Source organism: Lycium barbarum, chromosome 9 (assembly GCF_019175385.1).
Source record: "Lycium barbarum isolate Lr01 chromosome 9, ASM1917538v2, whole genome shotgun sequence".
Taxonomy (NCBI): domain Eukaryota; kingdom Viridiplantae; phylum Streptophyta; class Magnoliopsida; order Solanales; family Solanaceae; genus Lycium; species Lycium barbarum.
This window is the reverse complement of record NC_083345.1, coordinates 99085534-99107207: the sequence shown is the minus strand read 5'-3', so window position 1 is coordinate 99107207 and position 21674 is coordinate 99085534. Positions and strand designations below refer to the sequence as shown.

The following is a 21674-nucleotide window of genomic DNA, read 5'->3' as shown; positions in this document are numbered from 1 at the left end:
TGGACTATATTATTTGTTGTCACAATGATGTCATAGCCATTGTATCTTTGAAAGTTGGAAAATTTAGATTCATCTTCAGTGAGATGGTGCCTATATCATGAATCAATGATCCAGTCTCTTTCAAGATTGATGGAAGTCATGACATCTACCTAGTGTGTCTCAGCTACAAAGCACCGCCCCAGTGGTCGTCGACCTCTTCCTCCTCCTCCCCCTCCTCTTCCTCTTCCTCCTCCTCCTCCTCTTTCTTTTCTTCCTCTTCCTCTTCCTTTTCTTCCTCTTCCTCTTCTTCCTCCTCCTCCTTTTCCTCTACCTCTTCTTTCTCTTCGTCCTTCTTCTCCTCTTCCTCTTTTGCGTCCTCTTCCTCTTCTTCGTCCTCTTCTTCTTCCTCGTCTTCGTTTTATTCCTCCTCTTCCTCGTCCTCTTTCTCTTCCTTTTCCTCTTTTCTTTCTCTTCCTCTCTCTCTCCTCTTCTTCTTCTCCCTCTTTCTCTTCCTCCTCTCTCTCCTCTTCTTCTTCTCCCTCTTTCTCCTTCTCCTCTTTCTCCTCTTCCTCTTTCTCTTCATCATGCTCTTCTTCTTCTTCTTCTTCTTTTTCCTCCTCCTCTTCTTATTCTTCCTCTTCCTTCTACTTCTCTTTCCCCTCTTCCTCTTCTTCTTCCCCCTCTTCTTCTTCCTCCTCCCCTTCCTTCTCATCATCATCATCATTATCATCTTCTTCTTCTTACACTTTCTCTCCCTCTTTCTCTTCTTCATTTTTCTCTTCATCATGTTCTTCTTCTTCCTCTTCTTCTTCTTTTTCCTCTTCATATTCTTATTCTTCCTCTTCCTTCTACTCTTCTTCTTCTTCTTCTTCTTCTTCTTCTTCTTCTTCTTCTTCTTCTTCTTCTTCTTCTTCTTCTTCTTTCTCTCTCTTCCTCCTCCTACTCCTCCTCCTCTTCCTCTTCGTCTTGTTCTTCTTCTTCTTCTTCTTCTTCTTCTTCTTCTTCTTCTTCTTCTTCTTCTTCTTCTTCCTCCCCTTATTCCTCTTCCTCGTCCTCGTTCTCGTCCTCATTCTCTCCTTTGTCATCCTTCTCCTCATTCTCTCCTTCGTCATCCTCCTCCTTCTCCTTCTTCTTCTTCATCTTCTTCTCCTCCTCTTTCTCCTCCTCCTCCTCCTCCTCCTTCTTCTTCTTCTTCTTCTTCTTCTTCTTCTTCTTCTTCTTCTTCTTCTTCTTCTTCTTCTTCTTCTTCTTCTTCTTCTTCTTCTTCTTCTTCTTCTTCCTCGTCCTCCCCTCCGTTCTCCTCCTCCCCTTTGTCCCCTTCCTCTTCTTCCTCATCCTCTTCCTTCTTCTTCTCCTTCTCCTCTTTCTTCTCCTCCTCCTCCTCCTTCTCCCTCTCCTTCTCCCTCTCCTTCTCCTTCTCCTTCTCCTTCTCCTTCTGCTTCTCCTTCTCCTTCTTCTTCTGCTTCTTCTTCTTCTTCTTCTTCTTCTTCTTCTTCTTCTTCTTCTTCTTCTTCTTCTTCTTCTTCTTCTTCTTCTTCTTCACTTTTGAGAAATATTGCTTTCTTTTATTCGGTAATATCTTTTTATGTGTCCTACTTTTCCGCATCGATAGCATTTGAGAGCTTTCTTATAGTTATTAGTAGACTCTCCCTCCTTTTCTGGCGAGCTTGAACCACTTTGAAATTAAGAGTGTGGCTTATCTCTGGCTACTTTTCCTTTGAAGTTCCTCTTGTGGCTACAAAAGCATTTCCTTCCCATTCTTGACAAATGCACCGGCCAACTATTTGGCTAGTAGCTCTTGTGATGACAACAAATTCTCAAATTCTTCCAAGGGTGGTTGTTGAGCCCATCCATGAATTGATGTAACAAAAGGAATATATTCTGACTTCAGACCGCGAATGATAATTCTTCTCATTCGTGCCTCAGAGATAGCCTCATCCGGATTTAATAAAAAAATCTCTGAATATAAGTTCTTAATCCTGGAAAAGTACTCGGGAATAGAAAGATTACATTGAGTGGTGTTAGCCAATTCATTCTCCAATATTTGTAACCCGGCTTCATCCTTCTTGTTGAACAAGAGATCAAAGGTCCTCCATATTTCATGTGTTGGTTTGCACCTTAAAATATGATCAAACAAATTATGCGAGATGGACCTTTTAATGATGAACTCCGCCTTTGCATTGATATGCTTCCACTTCTTTTATGCGTCGCTATTTCCGGTCCGTTGGAAGGAGGACTTGTGTAGCTCCCATTAATTAAAAACATCTCACAAATCCTCGCCCACAAGGTATGACTCCATACATGTTTTCCATACCTTGTAATGGGATTGATTCAACAACTCCATCCCAGTCCTTTAACACGACTGCCCAAATCCATTTAGAGAAATCAGTTGAATTTACCACTAACCCGATATTGAAATAAAATCCAGAAGCCATCTATGGCTATGACCCTGATACCATGTAGGGAATATAGCAGAATTAAAAATAAATAGGGGAAACCTTCTGCTAGCCCAAAATCATTAGCTAAGATCGGAAGATTCAACTAAAGAAGAGGAAGCTATGAAAGGAGAACTTGGTTATGGAAGAAGACTTTCTTGAATAACTTTGAAGTGGAGTTGTATTGTCTTGAATTGGGTTGGTTACAAATGACTAAGCCCACCTCTATTTATACATGTGTAGGGATAGTTCTAGAAATTATTCTAGATACATTAAAAGAAAAATTTAGTAAACTTTATCTTCTACCACTACTCTAGAATATCTATATTTTTCTTTAAGATAATTATCCAAGATCCTACACTAGACTAATTTAGATCCCTTATTAAATATCTAGGATTTTTTATAACTCCAAAAAATCAACTTTATTTCTTCACAGTAGTAACTAGTAACCCTAAGTGTCTGGGATCAACTGTGTATGTGAGATGACGAGCATATACATGAGAACCAGATTATTTCTTGGGCCGGCAGTATATCTCTGTTATGTGATGATCAGTTGGTTTATGCTTTGTTGATGTTTATATGTGCATATTGTAATATGCTTATATAATGTTTGGTGCACATTGTATATGTTGGCATAACATTATGGGTTACATGTATGTTGTGACACATGCAACGTTCGGATATTCATGGACGTAGATTATATTTTATTTGTGTTATGACATACATGATTCGAATATTCATACACATCGCATATGTTTGATTGTTGAGCATATAGTGATGAGTATGGTGGATTCCATTGCAGTGTACACACAGATTCATGGTGTGCAGGTTTACATACATTTCAAATAGTTGAATATTTTACTTACTTTATCACCACACATATCGTTATATGCTTAATCCGTACATAAATTGCATGCGGTTGATGATTCTTTTATACTGATTAGTGCATATGATTATATAAGTTATATATGTGCAGGCATTAAAAATTCAGTTAGACTTTTCTATAACGGCATCCTCCTCATATAACAACACCTCTTTATAACAATCAAGTTTTTTCAGAACTGATTTTTTGTGTTATATTTTACCTCTCTATAACAGCAACAATCATCTTTATAACAGTACACTCTTTGTAAAATTACCCCTCTATAGCAGCTATCTTCTTTTTCTGTAATATAATGACTAATCACTTTTATAGAAATAAAATCTCTAAGATTACCAATAATAGGTCTAAAGATTTTGACCAAGTAATTTGATTCTTTAATACACTATTTATGACAAAAAATATTATATAAATAAATATTTTCATCATTAAAATATTTTCCTTCGCTATACAAAGTGTAATTAAGTTTAGAATTTGACAATAAAAAATGAAAAATTAGATTTATGCATCTTTTTGCCTATAATAGTGAAATATCATTTAAATTATTAATGCTATTATAGGTGTATAATAGCTATTCACTGTAACAGCCAAAAAATTCGGACCAAACGATGGGCTCATAGAGAGGTTTGATTGTAATAGTATTTTATTTATTGCATAAGTCTCACCACGACCTTTTAAGGGACTATCGATGAGATCAACTGAGTATACGTTTGTACTCACCCCTTTGTTGGGATTTTAAGGTGTTAATGGGAGATTAGAAAAAGGTACCTTTTGGAGTGCACCCAAAAGGCACCTTTTGGATTGCACCTCTACATCTCACCCTTTCATTGCCTATAAATTCATAGGCCTAGCCTCAGATTTTAGACACAGAAAATCTGAATTCTTCTTCCTCTAAACTGTTCTCTACATTACTTTTCAAAACAAAATTATAGTAGAGTCGTTTGATTTGGTGCCGGATTTGCATTCGACGAAGTTGGTGGGGTTTGAGGTACCGCTACACCATCAACAGGTATATTCATTTTATCTTGGGAGGAAGTAATCGATAACCTCGGGTACAGTGAGGGGACTAAATTCCTTAAGTACAGAGTGAATTCTGTGGACTCAGATATTTTCAGTTTAATACATTTTACGTTTCTCAAGATTAATTCATGTTTCTGGTTTACTGATATTGAACACAGGTTTTATAACAAGCTTAAGGAATTTAGTTTATATTTTCTGTGTTCGCCATGAAAACAAACAATATATATTGATTGTTGTGAAGAACAAATGAGCGGCGGGTTGATCCATAAGAAAGGAAAATTCTTCGTTAATAATGGAGAACATACTTTTGGGACTTGTATCTGTTGATATGTGATTAGTAAAAGGTTAGTAATTTAAATTTGTGTTAGCCATCTTAACGAAAATATTTTTCTCCGGCTAGTTTCACTACTAAATAAATAGGATTTTCTGACCTCAAAAAACCGACCTCAATTGAGGTCGGAAAAAAATCGACCTCATGAGGTCGGTAAAGTCGTAATATTTATTTTTCAATTTTTTTTAAAATAAACCGACCTCATGAGGTCGGTAATTTTGTATCAAAATTTGAAAAAATAATATACCGATCTCAATAGATCGATAATTTAATAAAAAAATCTGATCAATTCATTTATTAAATTTACCGCCCTCGTGAAGTCGGTAAATTTAATAAAAATCTAAACCCTCCTGCTTCTTTTACCTCATTTTTACTTTTGTCACTCTTAAAAATCTAAACCCCGTCTCTCTCTCTCTCTTTCCCTTTCTCCACCGCCCTACCCTCGCCCACATCGCCGCTAGCCAGATCCGTCGCCACCCAGCCAGGTCCGGCATCCAGTACGCCGTCGCCATCATCTATTCCAGGTATTTTTTTTAATTGTTTGGGATCTAGTATAGGGTTCTTCAAGACATTTACTTTTTTGCTTCTTTTGTGGGTTTCTCACTGATTTGGTTTTATGGGTTAGTGTATTTGGTTGATTATAGTTTCTCTTAGGTTAATTCTGCGTTGGTTTTTTGCTCCCTTTTGTGGGTTTCGTTGATTGTATAGGTTATAGTTAAACGAAATTAATATTAATGAAAAGGGATTACTGTTATATGTTAGTGCATTATTAGTATCTTGTGGGAATTAGCTATGTGAAAATGGGGTTCTGTGTGTTTTTGGGGTTTGGATTTGTAGAGTGAATCTTGGATTGAGTAAAAGATTGGATCTTTTTTGTGGGTTTAGAGATCTAGTAGAGTAAGTGTCGGTCTACTGATTTTGTCATCTTCTGGTACTGTATTTGGATTTGGTTTTTGAGTTCTTTGTAATGAACTTGAATAGAGAGGAATGGATACATAAGATTCATATCTAGACCCCAATGAATTTGGATTTGAGCCATAGTTGATGGATAATTTTGATTTTTAGGGTGCTTTTACCTTGTTTCTAAGTTCAGTAGAAATTGTATTGACTTGTTTACTGAGAGAGTCAGTAAGGTATTGTGTATGTTTAGGTTGTTTGAAGACCAAAATAATTGAAATAGTAGTGGTTGTCAGTTGTCACTTGTCATAGATGAGAGTTTGTAGTTTCCTGAAACTTGAATTTTCAAAGTTCAGTTTTTTGTAGTTGTAGCATTGCTTTGGCAATCATTTATTTACAATTTGTTTTCTGCTGGATTTGGTGTTTTCTTGAGAATGATACTATTTCTTTAGAGCTTATTATTGGGGTGCTGCCTTGTAGGATTTTGGTTGGAAATTTGTAAACTTTATAGAGCATGATGGATGTTGTTAACAACATAGCTGGTTCTGAAATAGTCATCTTGGGGTAAATGGGTAGACCTAAAAATATCACTCTAGTGCAGATTTAGCTAATTGTATAATAGTTGTGCTGATATGAAGAAACTAATCGCGTTGCACACATGAAAAAAAAATACATAGCTGATTTCTCACAGCCAAGATTTTCATGCATGTTTATTTCAAGCTGATAATGGTTGTGCTAAATATGCTGCTCAAATATGATATAGATGCTTATAACCATGTACCTGCTTTCAAATGTTAATATAACAGGCGACTTGAAGCCTGGAGCTGAAGTTAAGATTACTGGACCTGTTGGGAAAGAAATGCTCATGCCAAAGGATCCCAATCCTACAGTTATAATGGTAAATATTGGCAGTGCTCCTTCTTATCACTATAACATCAATATGACCAAGCATAGATGTAATTAGACTTTAATCTTTTCATCTTGCAGCTCGCCACAGGAACTGGAATAGCTCCTTTCCGTGCATTCTTGTGGAAAATGTTCTTTGAGAAGCACGAGGATTACAAGGTACGCCAGAGAAATCATTTTTAACAAATCATTTTTATTGTCGGTTTCATGGACACGCTGAGAAAAGAAAAGGATTTTATTTTGATTATATAATCAATGGAATTTCACGATGTTAGTCCTTTTGTTGGTCCTGCTATTTTTGAAATTCATCATGCTTCTACCATTCTTTTTCCTGAAAAGCTGTGATTTACTTTTATTAGATTGTCATTTATTTTAATTACATCCTATTGGGAAACTACTTTAGTGGTCTTGTCATTGCTCTACCGGAGTCTTGTAACTGATATGATACATTCATGGTAAAAAGAAGCAAGGAGAAAACATTTCCTTTTCTAATCCTTTTTTATATGATCTATGTATTTGTTTTGTATGTTATTTCATTCAAAAGTATCATTTGATCTTGTAGAAACTGTCACTGCACAGGTGATGATGGCTAGAAGTGTAGTCTTTTACTTTTTTAGTTTGCAATAAGATAGTTCTTGGACGTCTTTATTATGGGAATAACGCTGAATATCAAGAAAGCAAAACTTGAATGTTGTGCCAGTCTTTGAAAGAACTAACTTATGGAAATATTTCCTTAATTCTTTCGTGTTAGTCCTTGAGAATGTGTTATAGTCAAAATCTCTTTACGGCTCTGGTGGACCTTTTTAAAAGCCTCTCAGTTTCGTAGTGTTAAAAAGTTGATTCTCTACCCTTGGTGCTAGACATTTATGTGCTTTGGCTGTTTCAGTGGTCTATTTATTAACATATTTTTCCACTGCCCAATTTAGACTTATGCTAGACATACTTCAGTGACGGAAGAAGTATGTAATTGTTGATTGGTTTTTATGGATTTTAGAGTACCAAAAAAAAAAATCCCACTTACTTGATATGATTCAATTTTAACTACCTGGGTTCCTTACTTTGCCATTACTGAACAGAGAACATAAGTCACTATGAGCTTTCACACTTGGGTTATATAAAGTTGACTAAGGAAGATCATTGTGAAAATTTTTCCTTTACAGAGATAGGACTTTTTAAGTACTATGTAGTTATTCTGACATATGCATTCTTGATGAACGTAACAAAGCTGACTTGGGCTAGTTATTAAATTACTAAGCTCGATTGGGTGTAATTTAAATTTGCACCGATTGGGTGTAATTTAACTTTGCACCCTGGCCTAGTTATGATCCTTTCATATTTCACTTTATTTACAAAAAAACAAAAGATAAATGGGATTTTCTTATCTAAATAGGTACTGAGATTACAAATTGAAGGGGAAAAAAGGAAGGTTTAATTGAAGAAATGATAAACATATTACTTGTTGCTGATTCTTTGAATTGCTGCATTCATCCCCGAATTTCTTTTACCATTGGCAGGTCACTTTCCACTTAGTCTGGACGTCGTATTGACAATACTTACCTACAAGGTTCTCCTGTAAACATTCGGATAGGCACTAAAGCATTGGTCCCAGGTGATCCTAAGAAAACACACAATGTCGTAACTTTTTTACCACTTCAAAAAACAATTTGCAATAAGAAAAATGTATGATTGCAGATTTTGAGGAAGGAATTAGAGACATGAGACCCTGGGGACAAAAAGGGGATAATCATACTTCTAGAATTAGGACCTCTGGTAAGTTTCTTTAAATTTCCTCCTTAATTGAATTCTTTTATAGTTAGTATCATCTGAAGTTGTTATGGAATAAAGAAGATAAAGCTTGGTCAACTGTGTTTGTTTTGCAAGTCGATGCCTTGTTTCTTTGATGTTTTAAAGAATTGTTTGGATTTCATTTTTTTAAAAACTTTTATCTTCTTTTTTGTCTTTGTCAGTGAAATGAATGAATGAGATAATATACAATAATTACATGTAATTACTCTTATAATTCTTGCCATGTGTGATTCTAATGTGAGAAAGCCTACATAGGTTCCCTTAGTTGTTTTCATTAATATATTGATGGAGTTTATGCTGCCAAGTAAAGTAGTTTGTGAATGTAAGCTTTGTGATGATATCCTAGAAAGAAATGAAGCCTAGAGCTGAAGTTAAGATTACTGGACCTGTTGGGAAAGAAATGCTCATGCCAAAGGATCCCAATCCTACAGTTGTAATGGTAAATATTGGCAGTGCTCCTTCTTATCACTATAACATCAATATGACCAAGCATAGATGTAATTAGACTTTAATCTTTTCATCTTGAAGCTCGCCACAGGAACTGGAATAGCTCCTTTCCGTGCATTCTTGTGGAAAATGTTCTTTGAGAAGCACGAGGATTACAAGGTACGCCAGAGAAATCATTTTTAACAAATCATTTTTATTGTCGTTTCATGGACACGCTGAGAAAAGAAAAGGGTTCATTGAAATTTTAAGTAAAAACATTCACTTCTATGAACTAAAAAACTCACGAAGAGGTTAGCTTGAGGAGTCATAAGTATTTTATCTGTTGTCATACAATTGGGATAAAAGGGGTACTGTGATGAATGTAATGGTGAAAATACTAAAGTTGACTATTGTATATTGGAAAATTCAATGTTCTATACTATGCTTTTAAAACATAGGCGGATCTCGTGGCTTTGTGGGTTCAACTGAACCTATAACTTTTGCTCGAACTGCATATACAACCGAAAAAAAAATGCTTATGTATAATGAGATCACACTCATTTTGAATCTATTTGATTATGCATTTGCGTATGTAATTAAACTACATAGCTGCTAGCAAAAATTCTTGACAGGGTCGTATGGCTAGAATTTTAGTGGCATTATCTTACCTTATCTCATTATTTCCTTAAATACGGCTTTGGGTTTATGCAGTTCAATGGTTTGGCTTGGCTTTTCTTGGGTGTTCCAACAAGTAGCTCACTGCTTTACAAGGAGGTAATTGGATTCTTCAATGCTTCTTGGATTAAAAAATATTATGTAACAATGCAGGATTAAGATTTATAACTTTGGAACTTGTTGCAGGAATTCGAGAAAATGAAGGAGAAGGCCCCAGAAAACTTCAGACTGGACTTTGCTGTGAGCAGCGAGCAAACTAATGAGAAAGGTGAAAAGATGTACATCCAGATCAGAATGGCTCAATATGCTGAAGAACTATGGACTTTACTCAAGAAAGACAATACATTTGTGTACATATGTGGACTCAAGGGCATGGAGCAGGGAATTGATGACATAATGACTTCACTTGCTGAAAGAGATGGTAAGATAAGTTCAAATATCTCATTATTCAAACATACACATGCAAAAGAATTCGATTTTTGTTTACCGCAAGTGATATAAGTTTGTTACATCATCAAGTTAAAGTGGCCTAAAATGCCTAAAAGAATTAGGAAGTGTTACTGCTTATACTCCATGAAACTTTAGTTTTCTAAAATGCCTTCTCCAAATGCTATATCTTTGAGACTCCGGTCGATTTCCATGTATCTATTCTTCTCCTACCTCTTTTTCCTTGCGTCTACCAGTTTGTGGAACTGTGGGGTTCAAGTTTCATATGAGTATTTCAGGATCTCTCATTTTTCGACGAACCATTGACCAAAATTTTTCGACGAACCATTATACACGTGTTTTGATAAGAAAAGATATAAGTTAATTGAATTAAACAAAATCAACCCATTGATAGTAATAGTAGCTGTAAGTCCTCGAAAGCAAACTATCCCCCCATAGTAAATTTGTGCCTGATTTGACTGTTGTTCACCTGTTAGAATAATTTATGCCACGCTCCTGGGGCCTTTACTCTATATTTGTTTTCTCCTTGCCTTTTTTCCCCTGGTAATTCCTGCCAGTGCTTATTAGCTTATGTTTTCTCACTTCAACACTTGCAATTTCTGCTATTTGGAGCAGGATCCATTAAAAGAAACTCCAGATAATGATAGCCAATCACCGGAAGTAAGCTTTTGTGCCAATCACCGGAAGTAACCTCAAAAGCTGCAACTATTGGGCATGAAGCCAAGGAAAGTCCAAAGTAGCTGATAGAGAAGTTATCAGCTGCTCTAGTTAATGTTAGTGCAAAAGAAGACTTAGTTAAGCAGCATGCTAAAGTGGCAGAAGAAGCCGTTGCAGGTATCTTCCACCGTTCCCTTTCTTCCATAAGACTGAATCACACGTAGAATAACGTTTGGAACTTGTTCTGATCAATCATGCATTTTTTTCTGGGATAATTACATTTTTGGACCGCTCTAAAACATAATAGCTGGTAAATGCATAGGTTTTGTATATTAAGTATAAAGATACATATAATCTACATACAATATACATAAATATGCATATAATATACATAATTAGTGTATAGGTTTTGTATATTTTGGCTGGTCCTGTAATTAATTTTGGCTGACGAGCCAAAAATGAACAAAGGCCTTTTTTTTTCTTTTCTTTTAATCTTGATTAGTTCCATCGTTTTGTAATATTTGGTAGGTTGGGAAAAGTCAGAAAATGAGGTTGCAGTTCTAAAGCAGCAACTTGAGGCAGCTGAGCAGCAGAACTTGACTTTGGATGTTCGCGTCAACCATCTCAATGTTTGCGAGGGGTGAAGTAGTCTAATGTTGTAGACTAACTTAATGTAGACTAGTTTAATGTTTTGTGGATGTTTACAAATGTTGAAGTAGTTTAATGTTGTTTTGATGTTTGCAAAGGTTGAAGTAGCTTAAGTCTCTTGTGAATGTTTGATTGATGTTTTTATTCAACTTTGAAGTAGTTTCAAATTGAATTTGATGTATTGGTGGTTGTAGTATATGTGTTGTAATAGTAGTTTAATGTTTTATGTATTTAAAGTAGTTTGGTGTATTGTTGGCAGCTATTTGAGTTGATTTTAATTGAAAGTAAAATTATTTTCATCTTGACAGGGAGCAGCTGGAAAAACAGCTAGGTGCTACCATTTTTCTTGCAGGGTACCGGCCTCATGAGGTCGGTTTTGGGGCCAGACACATAAAATACCGACCTCATGAGGTCGGTTTTTTGCTAAATATTTTCAGAAATTGCAAATTACCGACCTCATGAGGTCGGTTTTCTGCAAAATTTTTCAGGGAATTGCAAATTACCGACCTCATGAGGTCGGTTTTCTACAAAATATTTTCAGAAATTGCAAATTACCAACCTCATGAGGTCGGTTTTCTGCAAATTTTTCTAGGGAATTGCAAATTACCGACCTCATGAGGTCGGTATTTCATATAATTAATATCCGACTAAAAAAAATATTACCGACCTCATGAGGTCAGTTTTTTGCGACCTCATTAGGTCGGTAATATTTCCGACCCACTCTTTTCCGACCTAATTTTGAGGTCGGTTTTGAGGTCGGAAATGACCCTTTTTTCAGGTTGGAAAATACAGTTTTTTTAGTAGTGTTTGACTTTGCGTCAAAGGTATAAAGGGACGTGTATATTCTCCAAAGGTTACCATGTAAAATGGTAAGTGTTGGAATAGTAAAATTATTTGTCGGATGACTAATTAATAAATGTCATCTTAATGACGCAAAGCCTTGTGCTGAGGCCACTACTGCCGTCATTTGTTGCAAAATGTTTCATGGTTTTCCAATAAATTTTGGATCAAACTTTGTGAATCTGATCCAAAAATTTTCGTTTCTCCCCATAGTTGTAACGGCAATTGTGAACTAAGAAGTATTTTCTCCTCTTGAGATTAAATAGTAGTGTTTCTACGAAAAGTGGACATCCTTGAATAATAGTTTTTCTAACAGATTTCTTGAAAGAAATTTGTGTTGAAAAACTTAATTTCAGATGCACCAATAACGAAACCCAAGCGGCGTTTGACAAAAGTAAGTGTTAGTAATTTCTACTCCAGTTTTGGAGACTAAACCTTGATAAGATTGGAGAAGAAGGTTATTCTTTTCAGAAGTGGAAAAAATATTTCATTATTCTTTTCAGAAGTGGAAAAAATATTCTTTTCAGAAGATAAAAAAGTACTTTTGAGAGATAAAAAGTACTATTTTCAGAAGATAAAAACTATTATTTTCGGAGTCTAAAAACCTTTGTGGTTTTTTACTCCGTTTAAAGAGTATAAAAAAATTTACCAATCTAGTAACGTTCGTTGGTTTGAAGATATAAAATCTTCACTGACTGTTTATTCCCCTTGAAGAGATAAAATCTTCACCGATTTATTAAATCTATTTCTGTCAAAATTTATTCGGTTTGAAGATTTAACAACTTCACCGTTTGTTCTAACAATCAGAACAATCAATGGCAAGAGAATTATCTACTGGATGGATGATAGATACACAAGGTTGGAAGCGGAAGTTCTATAAAGAAAAATGACGAAGGAAATAGCTTCAATTTTGTGTTCGTGTCGACTCCAAATAGTCATGGGATAAATGGTCTTGGTTGTTGAGTTACAGAATTGGGATTCATAATTTTCAATTGTGGGATTCTGTAAAATGCCGAAGACATTAAAGTTGAATTCAACCCAACGATAACCAAATTGCCATTAGTTTGGCCCTGATTTCTTAACTGATCTTGACCAAAACAGAACACAAGTGAATTAACGAATTGTCATACATGAGTATATGGATTTTGGTACTTTTGGTTACTTTAATTATCAGTTATGTCTTTGTGATTTATTGGGATCGGATGTTTTCGTGTGGCAATGGTAACGAGTCTGATGACATAACCAAGTGATAAATTTGACTATCATTATGGACAGTCAAATACTTGTTGATAAGCCTATAAACTTACATAGTTTATTAATGGCAAACGTGCCTCAAGGCTAAGAAGGTGACAAATTTTCCATTCCCCCTCTTATGTTGATGTTGAGATAATTATGTCAGCACTATTAGATGATGTCCAATGGTTATTGGGTGCCATTGGACGTTTGTCAATACTATGGATATTTTACATTGGATGCTATACCAATGGAAGAGGAATTCTATCCTTCAATCGTGCCAGGAAACTCTTGAGTTTTCAGAATGAGATGTATGGGCATCGATTTTAATTTTGACATCGCAAGTTAAAGTGATCACATCAAGAGAATATATTCAGAAGAAAGTGAAAATAATCGGGTTATAGTTTCTTTTAACTAGACTTGTTATTTCTACCCTTTGTTACTATTGCGAAATTAGTTTTTCACAATTGTTAGGGTGGATGATTCATTTATGGTGATCTTGAAATGCATGCTAATTAGTTTGAGAATAAATTATTTTATGATATCCTTGCATTAAGTTATTGTTATTCCATGATATATTAAAACACTGCTATATAATTGGAATAACTATGTCGCATGATAGAGTAATTTTAGTAAACTCTCATGTTTGTGGCATGATATGAAGTATTTCGTTTGGACCGATCATACCTATATTTCAAAGTCATTAAAATAATTTGATGGTTGATCATGTGACTTTTCATGATAGGTTGTGCTCTTACATGAAAGGGTGGTACTTGAAATGCTTAAAATGGGGGAAGCTATCCTAACGGCTAGCCGAATACTCAATCGAGTTCCCCATAGAAAAACACAATCTATTCTATACAAAAAATGTAAAGGAAGAAAACCCAATTTGGAATACACTTGGATGTTTGGCCAAAGTGCAAGTTCCTAAACCCAAAAGGGTAAAAATAGGACCTAAAACTGTTGATTGTGTTTTCATAGGATATGCCACAAATAGTAAATCATATCGATTTTTTGTTCACAAACCAGAAAATCCTGACATTCATGTGAATACGGTAATTGAATCAGAAAATATTGACTTCTTTGAAAATATGTCTATCCATATAAAAAGGAATGTGAGTCGTCTAGCCAAGGATCTAAACGACCTCGGGAAGAAACAAAGGAAGATGTTCTTGATGAGGAAAATCCAAGACGTAGCAAATGTCAAAGGACATCTACTTCCTTTGGACAAGATTTTCTAACATTTGTGTTGGAAAATGAGCCTCGAACTTTCAATGAAGCTATGTCTTCATCGGAAGCTCAATTTTGTAAAGAGCAATCAATAGTGAGATAAATCCATATTGAACAACCATACTTGAGAATTGGTTGATCTTCCTCCAGGGAACAAACCTCTAGGTTCCAAATGGATTGTCAAAAGGAAAATGGAAGCTGATGACACTATTGATAAATATAAGGCAAGACTTGTTGTCAAAGGGTATAGACAACGAAAAGGTCTTGATCACTTTTGATACTTACTTGCCAGTAATAAGGATTACATCAATTCGGGTGTTAATAGCGTTAGCCGCCGTGTACGGTCTTGAAATCTATCAAATGGATGTGAAAACAACCTTCTGAAATGGAGATTTAGAGGAAGAAATCAACATGGAACAGCTCAAAGGGTTTGTAGTTTCCGGGAAAGAGAAGAAGGTGTGTCTACTTGTTAAGTCTCTTTACGGGCTAAAACAAGTACCCAAACAATGGCATGCGAAATTTGACCATACGACGCTGTCAAATGGATTCAAGATAAATGAGTGTGACAAATGTGTTTATATTAAGAACACTCCAAATTACGTCGTCATTGTTTGTTTGTATGTGGATGATATATTGATGATGAGTAACATTGCTAACATAAATGCTACTAAGCGCATGCTTTCTAGTAAGTGTGATATGAAAGACTTGGGAGTTGCTGATTTAATTTTGTGAATTAAGATTCATAAGACTCCTCAAGGTATAGCATTGTCTCAGTCTTATTACATTGAAAGATTACTCGAGAAGTTCAAGTATTTAGATTTCAAAACTACCAAAAACTCCAATTGACGTAAACCTTGCTCTTGCAAAGAACAAAGGTGAAAGTGAGTGTCAATTGGACTATGCTATGGTGTTGGGAAGTTTAATATACATCATGAACTGTAAGCAACCAGAAATAGCTTGTGCTATAAGTAAACTAAGTCGGTACATGAGTAATCCCAATCAAACACATTGGATGGCAATTAAACGAGTTCTTGGATATTTAAAACATACCCAAAACTTTGCCTTGCATTACAATAAATATCCCGTAGTTATTGAAGGATACAATAATGCAAATTGGATCACCAGATCAACAGAATCCAAATCCGCAAGTGGATATGTTTTCACGATTGGTGGAGGAGCGGTGTCATGAAAGTCATCCAAACAGACATGTATTGCTCGCTTTACAATGGAGTCTGAGTTCATAGCTCTAGACAAAACAGGTGAAGAAGTTGAATGGCTCTGGAATATCTTAGGAGATATTCCTTTCTGGCCTGAACCTGTGGCACCTATATGCATACATTGTGATAGCCAAGCAGCAATAGGAAGGGCAGTGAGCGTTATGTATAACGGAAAATCTTGTCACATACAACGGAGACACATACAGTTCGACAACTACTCTTTAGTGGAGTTATCACAATTGACTATGTAAATTCAAGATATAATGTATCAGATCCACTTACAAAAGGCCTAACTAAAGAGGCGGTTGAAAGATCATAGAGGGAAATAGGTTTTAGTCCTAGGACATGTCATTATGGCGGTAACTCTACCTTGTAGACTGGAGATCCAAAGAGCTAGGTTCAAAGAGATCAAAAAAAGTTATGAATGACGGTTCAACATGTCAAATAGCTCAACCTATTCTCATGATGAAGACAATGTTCAGAAACAAGTATAAAACATTAAGGCTTTTTAACAAGTTAATAAAGCTTAAGCTTTTTATTGGTTTCTAAGTTTGGCAGGTATGACCAAATAGTGTATCTACGGGATGACACATTTAGGAATCACCTATGTGAGTGTGAAGTGTAAGCTGCTTCAAGGAGTATATTAGGTAAAGGCCCATGATCTATGCACTCATGAAACCAGGCGGTGTTCATGGCTAAAACGAACACATGGCTGAAACGAACACAACAGTGAGAACCAAAGACAGTTAAAGGGTTAATTGTGTGACATGTGGTTGTCTAGGTATATACCAAAGCTCGACAGTTCAAAGATATCAAATCTAACGATTGATCGAGTATATCCAACATATGTTCACTACGGAAAGTTCAAAGGAAAACCTACTTATCCAGATGCAATTAATCCTTGCTTACGAATCACACAATTTTTTATGCATGTTTTAATCATAGAGTCATTCTCCATTCATGTGGGGGATTGTTTGGATTTTAAGGTGTGAATGGGAAATGAGAAAAAGTACCTTTTGGAGTGCACCCAAAAGACACCTTTTGGATTGCACCTCTCCATCTCACCCTTTCATTGCCAATAAATTCAGAAGCCTAGCCTCAGATTTTAGTCACAGAAAATCTGAATTCTTTCTTCCTCTAAGCTGTTCTCTGCATTAGTTTTCAAAACAAAACTATAGTAGAGTCATGTAATTTGGTGCCAGATTTGCGTTCGACGAAGTTGGTGGGGTTTGAGGTACCGCTACGCCATCAACATGTATATCCGTTTTATCCTGAGATGAAGTAATCCATAACCTCAGGTACAGTGAGGGGATTAAATTCCTTAAGGACAAAGTGAATTTTGTGGACTCAGGTATTTTCGTTTTTATGCATTTTACGTTTTTCAAGTTTAATTCATGTTTCTGGTTTACTGATATTGAACACAGATTTACTAACACCCTTCCCCTTCTCTTCTTATGTAATTTTGCAGATTAAATATCGAGTACCATTGTACCAACGAACCACACGACGATCACGATCCAGATTGACAATAATTCCAATGGTGAAACCAACCACTTTAGTTAGTCATGTGGTGGCCAGAACTCTTATATTTCGATTTCCATTTTCAGTAATATCGAGCTTCATCCCATCTGTATTGATCATACTTGCTCTTGAATCTATAGATGGGCTTAGAGACCTATGTAGTTTAAGTGTGGACTTCGAATTTGGTTATAAATCTATGATTATATGATTATTATTGTTGTTGAATCTCTTGTAATGAATTGAATGATTTGAAACTAATTCAAACGTGACAAATTCTAAGCAAATATCTGCTTTAAAGGTCGAAAAACTCACCAAGTAATGATGAATTAGTCCATGCGACTTCTCAATTTTGTTTATGAAAGTAACATATGCTTCACTTTTGTAAGCTTTGAGCAACTAGAAAATAGAAATACAAAGAGTTGAGCCAATTTTATACACTTGTTCTATTGTATCAACCACGATTTTTCTTGACGTCTAGTACAACCATTTAAATCCAATATCCTCTATCATGAACTAATGTTATTCGGCTGCAAAGATGAAAACCTTTCGCACATTAAAATATTCACACGAAGTTTAGTTAATTTAACTCTAAGAGAGACAATGATCATATGTCAACTAAGATAGCTAGCTAGGGCCTCCATTTATTTTCTGTATCATAGTTTAATTAGTCTAATATATGTAGTCTTTTTTCTTACATATTTTTACAAACGATACATGATAATAAAAGTAACTTTTATAAGCTTTAAAAAGATTGATATTTTCGTGGACTGTTTATATTTTCGTGGACTGTGTTCGTTCGTGTGTAAAAGACATAATTATCACGATTAAATGATAAAATTCATAAATAAAAAATTGATGATGCATGTCATGTTATTTTTTAGTTTTGTATAAACACTGGGTAGAAGTCTCTCTCTCTTTTTTTTTTTTTTTTGGTTTGTTTAAATCTCTATAAAAAAATTTCGTGGACTGTTTATATTTTCGTGGACTGTGTTCGTTCGTGTGTAAAAGACATAATTATCACGATTAAATGATAAAATTCATAAATAAAAAATTGATGATGCATGTCATGCTATTTTTTAGTTTTGTATAAACACTGGGTAGAAGTCTCTCTCTCTCTTTTTTTTTTTTTGGTTTGTTTAAATCTCTATAAAAATCGAATTTTTTTCTGAAACTTACATGTAAAATGGTAAAGGGCCAAATATATCAAAGTACTATCGAAAATAATCTAAATATACCCCCTATTACGCCTGCTAGAGGAGTTTCTTTGGTCTCTTATTCTGGATGAAACAACCCCACACCTATCTTCAACTCAGTCAACATTACTCCTTGAATTCTGCTCAGCTTTCATCGCCATCGCCTACGCTGAGGAGGCGAAATTATTGACAACCGGCGGTGGTTGTGGTGTAGGGAGGAGATGGGGTTGTTGGGGCGGTGGGAATGGGATAGGAAGAGAGATATGGAGGTAAGAAGAGTGATGGAAATAATGGATTCGAATGACTTGGGAAAGTGGGGCGGAGTTGTTTAGCCATTAGAGTTGCTTCATCAAGTTCTTGTAGTAGCTCAGTTATGGCTCCTCTCTCTGATATTATTTCCATCTCCATTCTCTTTGAAAGTACATAATTGATAATTACACGACCTTATAACACAAGAGGGGGTAAATTGGGTTATGCCTAATTTTCGTTTAAGTGATGGACCAGGTTACTTTTTCTATTTCGTAAGACTAAATTGTGGAATTGTAAGAAACAATAAAGTAACAGTACAATATTTTTACATGGAAAGCAACCGACTCACAAGAGTGAAAAATCACAACCTAAACCACTGCAGGATTTGTCCTGAACTTCACTAAAGCTGTGAGACTCAACAAAATTCAGATTACAAGAGATGCAACCTATGAACCAACTCTAATCCCTCTTACAACAATCTACAAAGACTGTTGAGTCGCCTCCGAGATATGCTTAACCTGGAGCTGAATTTAACTAAGATTTTACATAAAATAATGCTTCTAAGAAAGCTGGAAATAGATACAACTTAATCACAATCCCAATACAAGTTATTTAGACTTGAAGACAGTGAAACATATGATTATGATGTAGGTTTTTCAATCTGGTCGCACTTGATAGCTAGTCAGAACTCTCTCAAATTTGCTCTTGCTTATTGGCTTGATTTCTTCATTTACTCTCAGTATAAGTGCGTGAGTCTCTTCAATGAAAAACAGACAAATATGTAGTGAACTATGAAGGTAAATGGCATAGTCACAAACACTATAGTATATATATTGGAAGATGTGATAGTATTTTTGAGATGAAGACAACTCTTTTGCGTTCACATGGCTGTATATATGCATGGAGAAAGTCCAAAGCTTATCTCAGATGAGCGTACCATAAAGTCCACGATCTTGTACGCGATATCAATATCAAGAAACTCCTTCATTCCAAGAGTGCTACCATAGCTGGATTCTGGAATGGAACATGAAAATTCTTACCTGGCTCATTTAGTGTAGCCTACTTGTTCTATGTTAATGTATTTGGTCCAAATTATTTTGCCAATCATCAAAACATACTAAGTCCAACAAATTTTCCCTTTTTTGTGAGTAATAAAATATTACACAGTATACATCTCCCCCCTTTTTGACATCATCGAAGAATCTATTCCATTATGCAAAAAGATGAGTTGAAATGTTTTAGTCAAGTCAATATGATACTCATGTCCGCTGGAGCTATCACAAATACAATCATAACAAAATTAAGAAGTCTCAATTATGTATCTTAGGATATTAGTTAAGTAAGATTGACACATCAATTTATAAGAGAAGCAGATTTGTTTCATTAATAACAAGTGTGGGGACCACCACCCTCTTTGCAATTCAAATACAATCCAAACCAGAACAACCAAAAAGCAGGAAGGGGAAGGGGATCCTTTTGTAGCAGCAGGTACAATCTTTTTACGCTTTGAGAGTTATTGAGCCTCTCTTGACCAAGTTCAGCCTGTAGACTGGATATTTTGGCAAGAAGTGAATTTTGATCAATTGCATTGCTACTAGCTGCTTTCAAAGACTCAAATCTCAGCATTTTTGCAGCCAACTTTTTCCCTCATCTTCAACAGTCTTGCATTGGAACCCGTTGATGAACCAGGTAGTACAGTTGAGTTCTCCTCTCCAATCACATCTTTTGTGGTATAACACTGCCAGACCGTCACCTTCACCTTCCGTTGGAAGTGTTCTATCACCTCAGCCAACTAGTAACCATAAGGTAAGGCATGCCTTTTTTTGTCTTGCTGAATCATTTTGGTCATATGCTGAATAATGACACAGGACCGGTGTAACGACCCGATCGGTCGTTTGAGAATCGATGCTCTATTGTACGTTTCATCCATTCTAGAAGCTCTGTAATAATTATTCTGACATGTTTGAAGTCAAATGGATGTCATTTGGTTCACTTTGGGAGAAGGTTTCACTTTGGAAATTCTGTTATTCAATTATTTGGATAAATTGTTTATTTCGGGAAAACGTGCTCCGATTAGCGATCTAAATATTCTGTTAGATTTAAAATATTATTTGTAACGACCCATCCGGTCGTTATTTAACATTTCACGAAACCTTGCCCAATTTAAGTCTAGGGTTGTGGTTAATAAACTTCATAAGATGTTTTAAGAGTTAGGAGTGGAAAAAAATCAATTTCGGAAGGGTCTGGAAAACGTCGGGCAAAAAATTTAAAGGCGGACCGCTATAGCGGTCAGTGGGCCACCGTAGCGGTACCGCTATAGCGGCCTGAGGACCGCCGCAGCAGTCCACGCGGAAACAGTGTCCGAAATTTGATACTCAGTCTATTTTTCTCTTCTTTTTCAACATAAGACTTTCAAGGGCTGACCCTAGGGTTCCTCATGAAAGAAAAACCATAGCCCCCAAGAAAAAGAAAACCCTTCTAATCCCTTCTTCCTCCTTTCCCTATGAAGGATACCCGCTCATGGATTCGGATGGAGGTTAAGAAGACGAGCAATTCATGGAGAATCAAATATCTATTCGCCAAAGAGGTAGGTTACGGTTTACTTTAGTTAGACTTTGATTAGCTAATCGTATATACGTTAGAGTTGATAGGAGAATGCATGCTTAGGTCTTCGGGCACCGGAGTTTGGAGAGACGTACTTGTAATATGATTAAAATAGGGTATAATTAGGACTATAATAATAAAGATTTAGCTTAATAGGAAGTGATGTGGTCGCTACGGAGATACCTCGTAATTACTTAATGCTACCCTAGGAGGGGGGAGTAAATTCCGTGTGTATATCTTATTGTTGATCGTTCATATGGTTATTTCCTTGAAATTAGGAGGTCGTATTAATTGAATTATATGAAGTTGGTTTTGCATTGCGCCTATCAAGGGCTGCGATTATGATTGAGTTGTGATGTAGTTTTGTGCATTGCAACTGTCGCGTTCAGGTGGAAATACAGGTAAATAGGCAAGGCATGAGTATCGCATTGTGTTATCCGGCCTCGTGGCCGTGAGATCGAGTACTTGGATTACATATAT

The 21674-nt window shown here is 35.8% G+C and overlaps 1 protein-coding gene and 1 long non-coding RNA gene across 5 annotated transcripts in view; both read left to right on the top strand.

Moving 5' to 3' along the window:
• LOC132611252 (uncharacterized) overlaps positions 1-17432 on the top strand; it is a 34150-nt gene extending 16718 nt beyond the window's left edge. The window contains exon 2 of the long non-coding RNA XR_009571520.1: positions 17096-17432. This is a non-coding gene — a long non-coding RNA (uncharacterized LOC132611252). The remainder of the gene's footprint in view (positions 1-17095) is intronic.
• Positions 4995-11354, top strand: LOC132609142 (ferredoxin--NADP reductase, leaf-type isozyme, chloroplastic-like). 4 transcript variants are annotated; one of them, XM_060322999.1, is made up of 11 exons: positions 4995-5169; positions 6349-6440; positions 6530-6607; positions 7963-8057; positions 8141-8218; positions 8605-8693; positions 8783-8860; positions 9392-9454; positions 9542-9776; positions 10418-10636; positions 10988-11354. In XM_060322999.1, exons 5-10 carry the CDS (start codon positions 8164-8166, stop codon positions 10441-10443), a joined length of 546 nt encoding a protein of 181 aa, XP_060178982.1. In that variant the 5' UTR covers positions 4995-5169; positions 6349-6440; positions 6530-6607; positions 7963-8057; positions 8141-8163; the 3' UTR covers positions 10444-10636; positions 10988-11354. The 4 variants fall into 4 exon arrangements, with proteins under 4 accessions (XP_060178982.1, XP_060178984.1, XP_060178983.1 ...); XM_060323001.1 differs by having other exon boundaries at positions 5000-5169; positions 8582-8693; XM_060323000.1 differs by having other exon boundaries at positions 5002-5169; positions 8601-8693.
• Positions 17433-21674: the final 4242 nt, after the last annotated feature.